A 16,009-nucleotide genomic window follows, 5' to 3' on the forward strand; every position below is an offset into this window, starting at 1 on the left:
ATCCCAACAGCTTAAGTTATGTATCTCAGTTAGTTAGTGCCCAACACACAGGCCAGCACCTTGTAGGGGCTTCAGGGACACACCTGAACCATGTAGACAGCCCATTTCATAAATAAGGGGGCTGGGCTCAGAGAAACTTACCCAAGGATGTTCAGCTGGGAAATGACAGAAGAGGACACCAACCTGAATCTGCCTGGCCACAGATCCCCTCCTCTTTCCGCCCTAGCCTGTACCAGACCTTACTACCCCAGCCCCTGAGTCCAGATGTCCCAGCATCTGCTGTCCCCAAGGCTGATTCCGGCCCCACCGTGCTTCCTCCCCCGCCAGGTTTCTTCTGTGCTCCCAGCATCCCTGTCTCTGACTGCCTGTTTGCCAACCTTGCCTGTCAATGAATTATTGATTTCTGCCCTTGGCAAGCATTGGAGATCTTTGTTGTTGAGCACTCCGGCTTTTGTGAAACTCTAGGAAATAATTGTTCACAGACAGGGTTCTATTAATTATAAAGAGGACTTAATTTCAATGGGAGGCTGATGGGTCTGTTGCTAAAGCCTGTGCCCTGAGTTGCTGATAAAGCCCTAAAGCCCTGAGCATAGCTTCTCTGAGCTCCTCGAGAGTGGAAGGGCCAGACAGACGGTACACCAAGCCAACGGGGTCCAACCTGACCCCACAGCAGCCAAGCGCAGGGATACTTGAGGGGGTCTAAGGAGGCACTGTGGGCCAGAGACTGTTCGTGGAAAGTTTGGATAATGGGGGTGCGGAGCAATAGAGCAAAGTGAGGGCCTGAGACAATGCTCGGCTTTCCTAATACCATGCATTCTTGCCATCCCTCCACTGACATCACTCCCCACATCCCTGCAGTCCTAACTCCAGCTTGGTCCTCTCCTTGGAACCCTACCTTCTCCCTCTCTTCCCCACCGTTAGGTTGAGCATCTCCCGAGTTCTCTTTGCTTCTCACTACTGCAGCTGCCCTTGACACTGGCCTCCAGGGTCAGACAGACCTCGGTTTGAATGCTAACATGGAGCAGGCCAGGGAAGAACTGTGTCGGCCTTGCTTTCCTTAGCAGTGAACTTGAGACTGAATGTGGTGGCTCATGCCCTTAATTGGAGACAGGTGGATCTCTGATTTTGAGGTCAGTCTGGTCTACATGGTGAGTTCCAGGTCAACCAGGGATACATAGTGAGACTCTGTCTCAAAAAAAAAAAAAAAAGTGACCTGCAAATAATAACAGTATCTACTATGGGGTCAAGCAGGGTGTTGAATGGTAATTCTTGAGCTTGAAGAACAAGAAATGCTACTTCATCTATTAACTATTACATCCTTTAGACCACCAGTCAGTACGTTTGGTGCTAATGTTGTTGTCATGTCTGTCTGGGCCTATGAAACAATGAGTTCTTTGAGGGCAAAGGTGATGTCCAGTTCATTCTGTATCCCCACTGCTCAGAAAAGGACCTGACCAGAGCAGCTGCTCTCTGAACTGGCCCTGAATAGAAGGTTGTGAGGATGAATGGATGAAGGATAGCTGGGTGTTCTGATGGTCAGCACCATCAAAACAGATACTACAAGCTAAATAAATACCTGTAGGTTTGACTTCACCATTTGCACTGATTCTCAGTACTTTGGGGGTTTGTTTTTCCCCTTGTCTCACTCTCTCCCTCTCTCTTTTTCATGGCCCTCCTCCATCAGTCTATCCTCGGGGTACAATGTGAAGTCCAGAAGCAGCTCAAGGCCTTTGTTACCTTGGAACGCTTTGACCAGCTTTATGGCTCCACCATCACCAGCTGCCAGCAGGCCCCAGAGACAAAGAAGTTTGCCTCCAGTGGTTCCATCTTTGGCAAGGGGGTCAAGTTTGCCTTGAAAGATGGTCGAGTGACCACAGACATCATCAGTGTGGCCAATGAGGATGGGCGGAGGATTGCGGCCATCTTGAACAATGCCCACTATCTAGAGAACCTTCACTTCACCATTGATGGGGTGGATACCCATTACTTTGTAAAACCAGGACCTTCTGAAGGTGACCTGGCCATCCTGGGCCTCAGTGGGGGGCGGCGAACCCTGGAGAACGGGGTCAACGTCACTGTGTCCCAGATCAACACTATGCTCAGTGGCAGGACTAGACGCTACACTGACATCCAGCTGCAGTACAGGGCACTGTGCCTGAACACCCGCTATGGGACAACAGTGGATGAGGAGAAGGCACGGGTGCTGGAGCTGGCCAGGCAGAGAGCCGTACGCCAGGCTTGGGCCCGGGAGCAGCAAAGACTGCGGGAAGGGGAGGAAGGCCTCCGGGCCTGGACAGAGGGGGAGAGGCAGCAGGTGCTGAACACAGGGCGGGTGCAAGGCTATGACGGCTTCTTTGTGACCTCCGTTGAGCAGTACCCAGAACTGTCAGACAGCGCCAACAATATCCACTTCATGAGACAGAGCGAGATGGGCCGAAGGTGACAGAAAGGGCCGAGGCCTGGACTTCTTGCCAAAGACAGCCACTCTTCTGTGTCCGTGTACCTGACTGTGTTGTACTTAACAAAAAACAAAAACTTTTTTTAACAAGTGCAGAAAACAAAACAGAAAGATAATGGTTGCATTGTTAATTTGTGCAACATCCTGTTTTTTTTTTTTTTAAAGAAAAACACTAATTTGGCCTTCATTTTTTTTTTTTTTTTGCAAAGAATGGAAGTTTGTTGGTTTTTTTTTTTTCCTGTAGTGTGACCACAATGATAACTTTCTTGTCTTTTGTTCCCTTTTTTCCTTGAGGAATGTTCCCTGTTGTTTGGGGGTACATTTCTCCTCTTTTTGGGATACACATCTCCTTTGGGTGTGTCCTCATCCATCCCTAGGTCCCCAGTGTGATGTGAGACATGAGTGTCTAACTTGTCCCATGTGTCACCCTTTCTTCTTAGACTGGGGTTGGGTGGGAGTGATGGGTGCGGAGAGGAACGGGGCCATGTGGGACCTCGGGAGCTTTGGTTAGGCTCCCACTGAGAGTGGTGAGTTTCTCTTCACCATGTTTTGTGCCTCCTGAGGACCTACATCATGCTCTGGAAAATTCCATGATGTTGCTCAGCACCTTTTCAAGCCACTCCAAACTCCTGCCCAAGCTTTATATTTCGATGCTAAATGAACCCCCCTTCTCCCTTTTGCAAATCTCTTGTGTAGCTGTCAGTGCCAGCCCCAACCCCATAATGAAGTAGAGAAAGTGTCTCCTAGGTCCTTTCCCCAGTCTGGTGATGTAACATCCTGGGCTTGGAGCCCCATCCTTTCCAAGGGGCAAAAGCCCCAGGATGTCTGTGAGTGGTTGACCTTCCACGATGTCCCTCGCTCATCTCCTCCTCTCTCCCAAAGTCAGACGTGAGACCCAGCACTGCACAGCAAGCTCTCCAAGTTCAGGGAACAAGGAAGCCCTGTCCCCATGGCTTTGGGTTATCTCCCCTCCAGTACTCAGCTGCCACCACTGAGAATCTGGAGTGTGGCAAGAGATGCCTGATGGCGTTTGATCCCGGAAAGATGCATGAGAAACAAACCAGCCAAAGAAAGGAGTCAGCAAAGGCGTGAGCCAGGGATCCTTGTAACCAGCTCCTGGCGTCTCTTCTGCCTCCCTCTACAGGCTGTTCCCAGAGGCTCTGGAGTCCCAGAGCCTGGACTGCCAGGAAATCCCTTCTGTGGAGTCCTTCACTGGAGAACCCCAGCCAGGATTGTTTGGGGTTTTGTTCTGAAATAAGAGGAAAGAGCTCATTTGGTATGGCCTATCACGGTCATTCAACCCCACTGGGATCAGGGATGGTGGGGCCAGAGGCTGGTGCCCGTGGATCCAGAAGGCCAGGCTAGCTTTGATCCTGTGAAGACCTCTGCACATATGCACCCATCATCTGGACGAAGCTAGGCACAGGTGCAGCCTGTGCTGGGGGGCTGCCCAGAGGAAGGCAGCAGCCAGTGGGCCAGGGGAGGTCTGAGTGCAGAAGAGTGTCCCAGCCAGAGCTGGGAGCTCACTGAAGGATTCCTTTCATGGTTTGTCTGCCTAGATACCATTGTGATTAGCACTCACAGGAGGCTCTGGGAGACAGGGGAGGGGGAAGCCAAATGCTTCCTTTTGAGCCGGGCTTCTTAGGAAATAGGACTTTTATGGGTTACATTTGCATTAAGTGTGGAAAATGAATTCTGAGTCTAAGCTATTCCCCGTGGAAACCTTGTTGGACTGATAAGCTCATGGCACCTTTATAGCCTTACAGAGTCTTCAGAATACGACATGAGTTAATGAAACCAAGAAGGTCTCTTACCGCATGAGAATCGGAGCGATGTGGAGTCTGGGTTCTGCCTGGCAGAGGGAGGTGTCCAACGCTTCTCGGGGAGGGGACATCTCGCCTTATGTTGTCCCACTGGGATTAGAGGATGTGTCTTCGCTAAGTGCTCTTCCTGATTCCAAAAAATAATATGTCACACTGCTGCAACAGTGTGTTCACGGCCCGTTTCATCCACCGGATGCTCATTGCCTCTGGATCAGAGCTCTGCTGGATCAGATCCGATGCCCCCTCAGGCCCACTGTACCCAGCATGAGCTGGTCATGGGAACTCCCTTCTGGCACGATTGTTCTTGGATGGGATGGAAAATAGTTTGACCTGAAAAACATAATTCTTTTTGTATCCAAAAGACATATGCCTCTCAAAATGTACTTTTGCTGTGACGGTCCTTTGGGCAGGGTTGTCCTGTGAGTCAGCCTCCTTGATCTAGCCCATACTGACTGCCTGACATTGGCTGAGATGTACTGAGGACATTTACTTGTAACCCAGAGTCCGCATGTGACCCAAGGGAACCATCTCCTTGTACTTGTCTAGCCTGTGTCTTCCTCCTCCACGACTTTCCTCCCTCAAAGAATAGATTTTTAGGGATTAGTAAACACAATGAATTATTGGGTGTTCTTTTTTTTTTAAAGAATGACCCGATTTTCTTCCTGGGCTCCATCCCAGAGAGAGTACCTAGATTCTACAGGGGAAACAAGCAAGCTCCCCTGAGCTATAGAGGACCTCAGCTGCAGCCTAGACAGCACCATGTGGCTCTACCTTATGCTGACACTGTCCTCTCTGAACGGGTACTCTGACCTTGGCCCTTTTAGTTTGGATTCCACCTCCCAGGTGGGTTTGAAGGCATAAGCCACAGTTCCTTTTGCCTATGTAGAAGGCTTTGAGTATTAAATGTCATCCTGGGTGGCACCTGTCTTTTGGGCACTAACTACATCTATCCACTTGACAGAGTAACCAGGTCTTCCTCACTGGTCAATGTTTGTGATTCTGAAGGGGGGTAGCTTCTGAATCGCTAAGGTTCGTTTCAAGTAGTTCCTGCCTCCTCCACCCTCCATAACTGCCACTCAGTCCCTCAGCCTCGGTCCCTCCTTCATGACCTTAACCAAGACCTTATCAAGTCCCAATTTTGTCTTCTATACCCTGAGACCCACCACCCCTTTACAACCATCTCCCAGACAAGCATCACTAAAGGGTACAGCGGTGATATTGACTCCACGGTAAACCACACCTTAGCCTCTGACACTTAGCTCAGAATCGCTGGTGGAGAATTAGCTCAAGGTCCACACCAGTGCCTGACTCAACTGAGGGATGCAAGATTTGAAAGAAATGCTAGGAAGCTAATGGGAGACTGAGGCTGGACAAGTGCCTGCAAATAACAGGGATGGCATGGGGGCGGGGAGCAGGTAATGGGGCAGCAGAAGAGCTGAGTTAACTGGGCAGGGCTTCCCAGACACAGAGCAAGGGAGGAAGAACAAAGGGCCTCTCAGCCGTGACTTCTAAGTTGCTGCCTTTGTAGACGAGGTTTTCACTGTGACATCTTAGAAAACAGCTTTGCCATTGGCAGCCCTCGCAATTCTGGTGGCCACTCCTTGAGAACAGTGACAGTGGGTTTTGTACCCAGGAAGAGGAGCTTGCTGGCTTTCAGCAGGGTGCTGGACTTTGGGATTTGATTACGCATTACACAAAAAGGAGAATGTTCTTCATCCCTCACAGCAGCCACTTAGCCCAAGAGGTTGCTCCCAATCCTGGGGATGGGGACACTCGCCTCCCATGGGGTCCCAGAAAGACCCAGCCTCTCCTTTCTCCTGGGGTCTTCATCAGGACTAAAAGCCCTCCATGGGAGGCATGCCATCCTCAGCTAGGTCAAAACCATTGTCTATATTTTGTGGGAGGGGAAGGAAGCGAAAAAAGAACTCTGTAGTTCAAGGCCTTTTTATTTAGCCTTCCCCCAACAGCAAACTCATTGTAAAGACTCATTGCTCAGGTGACAGAGAGAAACTATCCTCTCCAACCTTCCATTCTCAGAAACCAGCCTTGTGTACTTGACTGCCCTGAACAGTGGTGCGCTCTGAGGTTTCCCGGTGTTGTGGAGGATCAAAGGCAGAAAGGTGTGGGTTGGGGCCCTTGTGTTATGTTTGGGAGGCCTTGATGGGGCCCTGTGTTGTGTTTCTTACCCTCTGGGGAATGCCAAAGGCATAAGACTGGGCTACTTCCTGGTCCCTAAGAAAAATGTGATTGATTCTAAGGGCAGATGTTTCAGGGATGACTGCCCATGGGCAGGTTCGGCTGTCCCAGCAGAAGCAGACCCACAGATGTCTGCGGGTCCCCAGCAGCTCTGATCCACTCACCACCAGAACCCCACTGTTCCAAACGTGCCCGTTGTTCTGAGGACCTCTGAACTCGCAGCTCTGGCGAGGGACAATTCTGAGCTGCCTATGGATGACCGACACTGGAGACTCTGGCCTTACCATGTGGGAATGTTTTCCTGAAGTCTGGAACTAATTTTGAGAAGTTTTTTTCTCAACACTTTTGTGTTTCTAACACTGTATTCTTGACTGTGTAAATACCAACAAGGCTGTAAATAAATGCAGATGTAGATACCTTCTAGAAAAAAAGGGGGAAAAAAGCATAAAAAGAAAACCAGAAGTGATCCCGTGTAGCCTTCGTTGACAAATAAAAGACTATTTTGTGTTTAAAGGTGTGCAGTGGCCTTTATTGGGAGACAGGAGGGCTGGAGGAAGACCCCACCTTAGTCCCGGAGTCCTTCGCAGGTCCTACCTGTCATGGACAGAGATGTCCAGCGGGCCACAGAAAACCTGAGGCCTCACTTTACTAAAAGATGGAGTGAATATAGAAGAAGCAGCTCTCACCTCAGGTAGTGCCAAACTGCCCCCTGGGCCATGTCCTGTCCTGGTTCCTATGTTCACTGGCTTCAGAGACAGACTCCAAAGGGCAGGAACACCTGACCCTGTCCACCAGATACAGGACCTGCCACAGGGACACTGCACCTTACAAACGAACAGGGTCCATGTTTAATTGAGATGTGATTATAATCGCTTGGTACAGCTGAGGGAGAAGGGAAAAAGCCTCCTTTAGCAATGTGAGTGTTTACTTCACTGGGTTCTTTTCAATCTAACATAGTTCTACGGGTCCTTCTCCCATTTAATCTCACACTTAAGCTGTGTGCCCTCAGAGTCAGGGATGAAAGCAGATGGTTTCGAAGAGGTTATTTAGGGACGCCGTGCTCCCGGGTGTGCATGGCAAACTTTAGGAAACTTCAAATCACTGTCCTTCTAGGCCAGGAATGTCATGCCGCTCTCGTTGGCCTTGGGGTTGGCCCACACCAAGCTCTGGGGAAAGGAGCTTCAAGCTTGAGGCTCCTTCCTTCCCCCGAGGCCGGATGGCGACTCCACTGCAGAGCGGCAGGCGGCAGCCACAGTGAAGACCTTCCACTGTGAGTCAGATTGAAATAGAGGGGACTCCGGTGCTGTGAGCTGACCTTTGGTGGGTCACTTAATTACATGAGAGGTGGTGGCACACACCTCATGCTTGGTTACGTCTTGGATTACTTAAAAAAGGAAGTACGTAAAGCAGTCGACTGCTCAGAGCACCAGAAACCCCCCTCCCCAGCCCAGTCCAGGCAACCCAGCCCCCCTACCTTAACTGCTATCCAAAGCGTAGCACTCTTTACACTACACCAATGCTTCTCAAACTTGGTCTTGCAGTTTATGAAAGTCTAGCACCTCCCACCTCCCCTGGATTACTGAGTAAGCAGCCCTGGGGTGTAGCTCCAGAGTGTGCATTTCCAATAGGTCCCCAGTGTTGCTCCTTGGAGAACTGTGGGTGACTACACTACCCTTGATGCCTTGTACATAATAAACTGCCTAACATGTGTGGCCCTTCAGATGCCCCGAGTCAGCAAAATCTCCCCTTCCTCCCAGTGGGGCAGCTGCACTAGGCCTGTGCCACCCTCCCTTCACATGCGCCACAGTAGGCTGCCTGAGAACTCAGACAGCACCAACCAGTCAGCACCCAGTCAGCATCCAGTCAAGCACCTTAGCTTGACCTGAGCTGTTCAAGACCGGGCCATGCTGGGAGAGAGAAAGCTTCCCCTAGTCGATAGAGATTGAATCTAATTTGAGTGTCCCCAGTGCCCTAAACAGGAATCCAGCTCCCCATCAGCTCAAGGTCGGGCTCTCTTTGTCTCAAGGGTCCGGTCTCTCCAGTGTGAAGTTATCAGTCACAGCTGCCCTGGAAAGCCACGTACTTCTGGCTCTCTATGTACTTAAGAGGAAGTTGCTAGAGCAGCTCACGAAGACACAGCGGTATTGGCTGTGGAGAATGAACACACACAGCCTTCATTCATTTCCTCCAGAGAGGCTGGTAGAGTCCTGTGTCCTGATAAATGTCCATTGGTTAGTAATGAGTGCAACCAAGACAGCAGGACAGGCTGCATTGAGTTAACAGTGGCAGGACTCCATCTCTCAAGTTCCCATCAGCGGATACAGGCTTGCCTGAGATTGTATTGCATTCCTACACTTGGAGCTGGCCACATGGGTGTGGCCAGTGCAACCCTACAGAGCTCCGTGCTCTGCTCTTAGTTCAGTGTCCTGCTGTCGCCAACTTGAATTCCTTCTACTTTTTCTTTTTTTAAGGGAGGAGACCCTCTGTTTTCATCTTATGCTGGGTTATACAAGCCATGTGACTAGTTGTGATTGCTTATCCAGTGTTGATAATCTCTCTCAAAACCCCCGATACAAAGTGGGCACTGGATTTCCAAAGGAGTGGCTATGCTGTGTGGACAGGAAAGTCCTTGCATGTGTTGGGTTGTGATTGAAATCAGCCAAGATCTTCGAATCAAGCGAATCCAGAAAACCCTCGCTTGATGTCTACCAATGTGCTGGGAGGAGGTGTGAGGAAAATGAGTTAGAAAGAAGCTATAAGCCAGTTCTTCCTTTGGGGGCGAGATCATGGGAGGCTTCCAGGAGAAGGTGACACCTTGACCGAGTCAAAAGAAAAAGGAGCCAGGTGGCAGTGGCACACGCCTTTAATCCCAGCACTTGGGGCGGAGCCAGGAGGATCTCTGTGAGTTTGAGGCCAACCCAATCTACAGAGTGAGTTCCTGGACAGGCTCCAAAGCTACAAAGAGAAACCCTGCCTCGAAGAGAGAGAGAGAGAGAGAGAGAGAGAGAGAGAGAGAGAGAGAGAGAACTGAAAAGGAGTATTTCAGGTGGAAGACGTGATGGAGTAAAGGTACCAAGGCATGCTGGGGAGTGCGGCACCAGAGGAGCTGAGAGATGAATAGAAGAGGTAACTAGAAGGCAGACAGCCACATGGTCTTGACTTGCCTCCTTCTCTCCCAGTGTCTCCCCTTGCACAGTCCTGCATGTTTCCAAAGCCAGCCTCCATTTCCACCCCAAGTCTTGCTAGATGGCTGCAACATATTTAGATGAGGACTCTTGATTCTCTTCTCTTGAGACATTTGCCAGCTCTCCCGCTGACACACTTATAGTGACACTCATGATTTCGTCACACTGATAGCACCACCTAGTGGTCACTTTGCCGTCTCTTCAGCCTGCCTTGCAGAAAGGCTGGCCAACACCAGTCTCCTGTCCAGTTCTTTCACTTCCTGGGGTTCAGGTGACCTTCATACAGCATCCCTGGTGACCTACAGCTAGCCACATACACATATTACATCTAAATGGCTTCTCTGATTCTCTCTCTTAGCTTCCTTTATGCCTCTGGTCTAGGAAGAGAAGAGAAATCCTTACTAATGTGCAATCAGGCAGGACACGGCTCCCCATAACAAAACATAGGACTAGAGCCTCTAAGACGCCTCAGCAGGTAAAGGTCCTTGCTGCCACGCCTGGTGACATAAGTTTCCGCATGGTGACACCAGGACCCACATGTTGGAAGGAGAGAACAACGCACTACTGAAAAGTGTTCCTTGAACTCCACACCCATGTGCACACAAACAAATGAAAATACACGTATACATATGTATGTATGTATGTATGTATGTATGTATGTGCATGCATGCACACACACACACATAGTTTTATAAACCAACAAGATGAGCTCCTCACAGTCATAGGCTCCACTCACGTCCGAGCAATGACTCTCAGAAGCTGCCTCAAAAGCACAATAGGCTCTAGTGAGGAAACGGGAAAATAAGCCTTGGGGTCCTTCCTCTTTTGCCCTAGTGCTTTCTGGTCCTTGAGCCACTTGGAGCTAATCCCTCGATGTCCCCAGCACTCTCGTGTAGCCACCTGAAGAAGCCACTGCTGAGCCCGCGGCCGGAAGAAGGTGGACAATGCAGTATCCCTGACTCGTGGAGCTTGGAGACTTACCCTGGGCACCCTCAAACGGTCAATGATGTGATAATGAGGAGGAGGAAGAACTTCTTTTCCTTAGCTGCTGCTGTCAGCGTCAGGCAGGCATGCCAGGCCCTTGGTAAATCTTCTTTGGATGCATTTTTGCAGTCTTCCCCAGGGCAAGGCAAGTTTCAGAAGGCAGTCAACACGGACAGGGAACCTACGACATGCTGTGTATTTTCTAAGCACTCTAGTATATATGCTCATTTAATCCTGGCCATAGGGTACTCAAAGAGGTGCCCTTTGTATCCCTGGTCTTCAAGAGGAGAAACTGAGGCATATTGGGAAGGACATACAGCTAGCAAATGGAACAACTAAGATTTGAGCCTAAGCAATTGAGTTTCAGGAATTAGCATGCTATTTATGTTAGCCAGGCTACCTCTTGGGCTCAGAAACAAAATGGACATGTATAAACCCTGACCAAGAGTCTGCTAGCAAAAGCCAACTGAATAGCCATGGTGTGGTACGTTTATTTAGTCACTTAGTAAACTTTCCCTGAAAGGCATCTGATGTGAGGTAGGGGTAGGTACATAGGTACAGTTTGCCTCCTGTCTCGGGAGGAAGAGAGCGGAACCAGACTGGACTTACACCCAGGTAATGCATGATGGGTTGGGATGCAGTGGGACTCAGGTGACAAGATGCAAGATCCACACACAGCTAAGGCAGGAAATGCTTGAACACTGGTCCAACTGGACCTAAGGACTACCTCTCTGCCCTGCAGATGAATTCTAAACAAACTTGTTTCCCTAAAGACCCCACCAACTCTAACCCTTAGCTCCACACTGCCTACCTAGGAAGAGAGAAGCTTGCTGGCTGCTGTGGGTAAATCAGGCAGCTTCTTACTAGAAAAATAAGACCTGCATCTCATGGATCCCGGGTTCCACATAGACTGGCCTGATCTTCCATCTAGTGGTTGATATGTGCATTACACTAGATAGATATTGGTGACATCTTGCCTTTCTGAAGCCCAGGTAAGACGGAATCCTCGGGTCCTTAAACAGCTTTGAGATGTGGCCAATGCTTTACAAATGAAGAGACTGAGATGGGACTCTGAGAGCTGGCTTGATGTAGTAGTAACTTTCATCTGCCACTTGCCAGGCAGCGCTAGAAAGTTCACACTGACTTCCTTGAGTTGTCTCATGAATAGGTAAGGACAGTATTTAACCTCCCTCATACCTGCTCTATTTCTGAAGCCGTTTTGTAATTTCCCCCTCACTTTGCATGCCATTTATCTGTTAGAGACATCTGGAAGTGATGCTTCAGAACTTCATCCAGCCTGAATCCGCTATTTCTTCAGAGGGCCGCCGCTTCTCTTGGGCCCCACGTTTCCTACAAGCTCCTTGGGCTTGTAAGAACAATTAGAACAATTGGGTTTTATTATGTGTGCACTGCCGTATCCGGACAGGATGGGCATAGTGTCTGCTCCTGGGAGTGGTAAGATTTGGATGTGTTAGTGCAATGTAAAAATGCCGACTTCTTAAGTTTGCTTTGACTTTCTTGCTGGCAATTGTTCTTTTTTTTTCTTCTCTTTTATTTATTCTTCTTTCATATTTTACATCCCAACTGCAGTTTCCCCTCCCTCCTCTCCTCCTAGTCCCTCCCTCCACCTCTCCCCCAGACCCACCCCCTCCGTTACCCTTCAGAAAAGGGCAGGCCTCCCAGGGATATCAACCAAACATGGCACAATGCAATTGCTCTTAAAGAACTTTCAGGTTCTGATACCAAGAAAGGAGCAGCTGCAGAACTTGATAGAATTTATAGAACAGAGTCATGCCCGCTCTAAAGCAAACCTAAGCAGGCAGATTGGAAATATGGACATGAACCTAGAGTCCCACTGAGTTGACGCTGGGTATACTTCTTTTTCACTATTGGAGATCCCAGCCTTTGCTCAAGGGAACCTGAGTATCCAGAAGTGAGTATACAGGAGAACTGACTATTTTGTGTGAAAAGAACAGGAAAGGGACCTTCTAGAGGGTCAGGCTTGACTTCAGAGGCCCACAGACACACAGTCTGAGGTAGGGTATGCTGGCTAATTTTATGTCAGCACAAGCTAGAGTCATCTGAGAGGAGGGAGCCTTGACTTGGAAAATGCCTCTGTAAGATCAGGCTACAGGCAAGCCTGTAGGGCATTTTCTTAATTAGTGATTCATGGGGGAGGCCCATTGTCAGTGGCGCCATCCCTAGGTCGGTGGTTCTGGGTTCTACAAGAAAGCAGGCTGAGCAAGCCATGAGGAAGGAGCAAGTCATGAGGAGCAGGCCAACATGCAGCACTCCTCCACGGCCCCTGCATCAGTTCCTGCCTCCAGGTTCCTGCCCCACTTGAGTTCCTGTCCTGACTTCCTTCAATGGTGTAGAAGTGACCCAAATAAGCCCTCTCCTCCTCAACTTGCTTTTGTTACAGTGTTTCTTCACAACAATATTAACCCTAACTAGGACACATAGGGGCTGCTCCGCTGACTGGAGCGTTGTCTCAAGAATGGAGGGAGCCCATTGCATCTCCCTCCAGCTCCCCATCCACTGGCCTCAGAAGCAGTTTGTATAATTGCAGAAGATTCTGTCCGAGAGTGATAAATAATGCTTGAGGCTTCTGACTGTAAAACCAAGAGGTTCTTGGGGAAATAGAAAACATGAACTATACAGTGCAAGGGAGGAACTCATGACAGGGAACCCGTAAAGCTGTTGGTGGACATGTGATACCTAGACATCCCTGGTACTACATGCTCAGGTCCGACCCTAAACATTGAGAACTAAGCTAAGAAATAGACCATGGCCTGGTCCTAGAGACTCGTCCAGTGACACACAGGCAGAACAGTTCCAAATACCCTTACAAAGTCTTTGAAAACCAGTTTAGGGACCACAGTCTACAAATGGTTGTTCATAATTGTTGTCTATACCAAACTTGGTGTGAGTATGTCATACCTCCATGACCGAGCCCTCACCTAAAGCTTGCAAAGCCCTATGTTCAATTCTCAGCACCACAAAAAGAATAAATAAATGGGCCAGGTGCAGTGGCATATCAGAGACACAGGCAGGCAGAGCTCTCTATGAGTTCAAAGCCAGCCTGGTCTACACAGAAAGTTCCAGGCCAGCGGGGGCTACATAGTGAAAACCCTGTCTCTAAAAAAAAAAGTTAAAACTAAATAAATGAAAAGTAAAGCCAGTCTTCAAAAATGCTCTAGGATTTAAATAATATCCAAACTTATACATTTTTTTCTTTTTTAAGATTTATTTATTTATTTATTATGTATGCAGTGTTCTACCTGCATGTATGCCTACAGGCGAGAAGACAGCACCAGATCTCATTATGGATAGTTGTAAGTCACCATGTAGTTGCTGGAATTGAACTCAGGACCTCTGGAAGAGAAGTCAGTGCTCTTAACGGCTGAGCCATCTCTCCAGCACCACCACCCCTTTTCTTTTTCCTTTTCTTTTTTTGGGGGGAGTTTCAAGACAGGGTTTCTCTGTAGCTTTGAAGCCTGTCCTGGATCTCTCTCTCTCTGGAGACCAGGCTGACCTCAAACTCACAGAGATATGCCTGTCTCTGCCTCCCAAGTGCTGGGATTAAACACATGAGCCACCACTGCCAGGCATAACCTTATATTAAAAATATATTCAGGATAGTTGGCACATGAAAAACCAAAAATACATATATAAAAAAAAAAAAGAAAAGAAAAAACAGTAATCTCAATTTAGCCAGTTTGGAGATGACATAGATATGGAAATTATCTCATAGAGATTTTAAAGCAGATATTCCAAAAGTAAGAATGGAAACTCGGAGCAGCTTGTAAGATAGAACATCTGAGAAAATCAAGAGATTTAAAGCAAATGCAGTGGAAACGATACAGCTAAAGTAAATGGAACCAGTAGCCTCGAAACTCGCTGGCCAGGCCGGGTGTAGAAGAATGGAAAGAAAAGGAAGAGAATCAGCGAGCCTAAAGTAAGCTGATGAAAGTATTCATCATGGTTGAGAAGGTAGACTAGAGGCTCGGGGTTACTGGGACCATCTAAAAAGGTGTAAGCCTGAAATCTTACGGCTGGGGAGGCAGAGACCGGCAGAGTTTGCTGGCTAGTCAGTCTGACCAAATTGATGAGCTCCAGGTTCAACCAGAGACCTGGACCCAAAAGATAAGGTGGAGAAGGATGGAGAAAGACAGGCAGCATTAACCTCTGGCCTCCACATGCAGACACACACACACACACACACACACACACACACACACACACACACGAATGCACACCCACACATGTGCACACATGAATATGTACACACATATGCATTAAAGATTTTTTTCTTTTAGCTGAAAGTATTCAGGGGAAAACATAACACATGGCTTACAGGGAAACAGTGATTCAAATGACTGTGTCAGGACCCATAACATTTCTAAGTGCTGAAAGAAAAGAAATGTCAGCTCATAATTCTGAGTGTAGTGAACAGAACCTTCAGGAAAGAGGAGCAAATGAAAATTCTCAGATGAAGTGAGCTAAGGGATTTCTCCCGAGTACCTGCACTCATGGAGCTGTTCCAGGACGTTCTTCAGACAGTGGAAATGAGGCCAGAAAGGAACTCGCAACCTTGGGAATCAAGAAACAGAAGTGGAAACTGTTTTTGGTAACCATAATAAATTATTTTTAAGTTCTTTAAAATACGTTTCACTGTTGAAAGTGGAAGGGTCAGCACTCTGGGATGGATTTTCAATAAAAGGACAGAAGGGACCTGGCTAGCATATTTGTACATTGCACTCAACATAATAGGATATTGTTTCTGGACAAAGCAAGTCCTGTTTTAAGTCCTGAAGCAAGGACTAAAAAGCAAAGACATGGCAAAAACACAATAAACTTTTAAAAGGCTCAAAAAATCCAAAAGAAATCAAGAAAACTAAGAGAAAAATAATACAGTAAAAAATCCTAAATGTAAATATATCAGTGATGACTTCAAACATAAACCAGTACAAGCATATCAAAATAAAAGAGATGTTAGAAAGCTGGGAAAAAAATATGATCCAACTATATGCTTTGTGAAATAATCACTTCAATCCTAATGATATGCATAGATTAGAAGTGAAATGATGGGAGAAGATATACCATGAAAACAGTAATCAAAAGTAAGCCAGATTGACTCCATGGACATCAAACAGAGCAGACTTCAAAGAAAGGGATGAATTACCATGATAAAAGAGTCAATCCACCAAGAAGACATAATGTACTTAATTGTGCATGCATTGAAAGCAGGTTCAAAATGCATGAGGAAAAACTTGACAGAAATGAAAGAAGATAAAGACAGATCCACAGTCATAATTGGAGACATCAACATGAGTGTCTTCGTTAGTCATCGGTAGAATTTG

General features: G+C 47.9%; 1 protein-coding gene across 5 annotated transcripts in view; it reads left to right on the forward strand.

Moving 5' to 3' along the window:
• Tenm4 (teneurin transmembrane protein 4) overlaps positions 1-2,623 on the forward strand; it is a 761,032-nt gene extending 758,409 nt beyond the window's left edge. For all 5 annotated transcript variants that reach the window (XM_036186680.1, XM_036186679.1, XM_036186681.1 and 2 more), the window contains one exon: positions 1,685-2,623. In XM_036186680.1, the coding sequence (XP_036042573.1) occupies positions 1,685-2,443 (759 nt within the window). In that variant the 3' untranslated portion in view covers positions 2,444-2,623. The remainder of the gene's footprint in view (positions 1-1,684) is intronic.
• The last annotated feature ends 13,386 nt before the right edge of the window (positions 2,624-16,009 follow it).

Source organism: Onychomys torridus, chromosome 1 (genome assembly GCF_903995425.1).
Source record: "Onychomys torridus chromosome 1, mOncTor1.1, whole genome shotgun sequence".
In the NCBI taxonomy this organism is placed as follows: domain Eukaryota; kingdom Metazoa; phylum Chordata; class Mammalia; order Rodentia; family Cricetidae; genus Onychomys; species Onychomys torridus.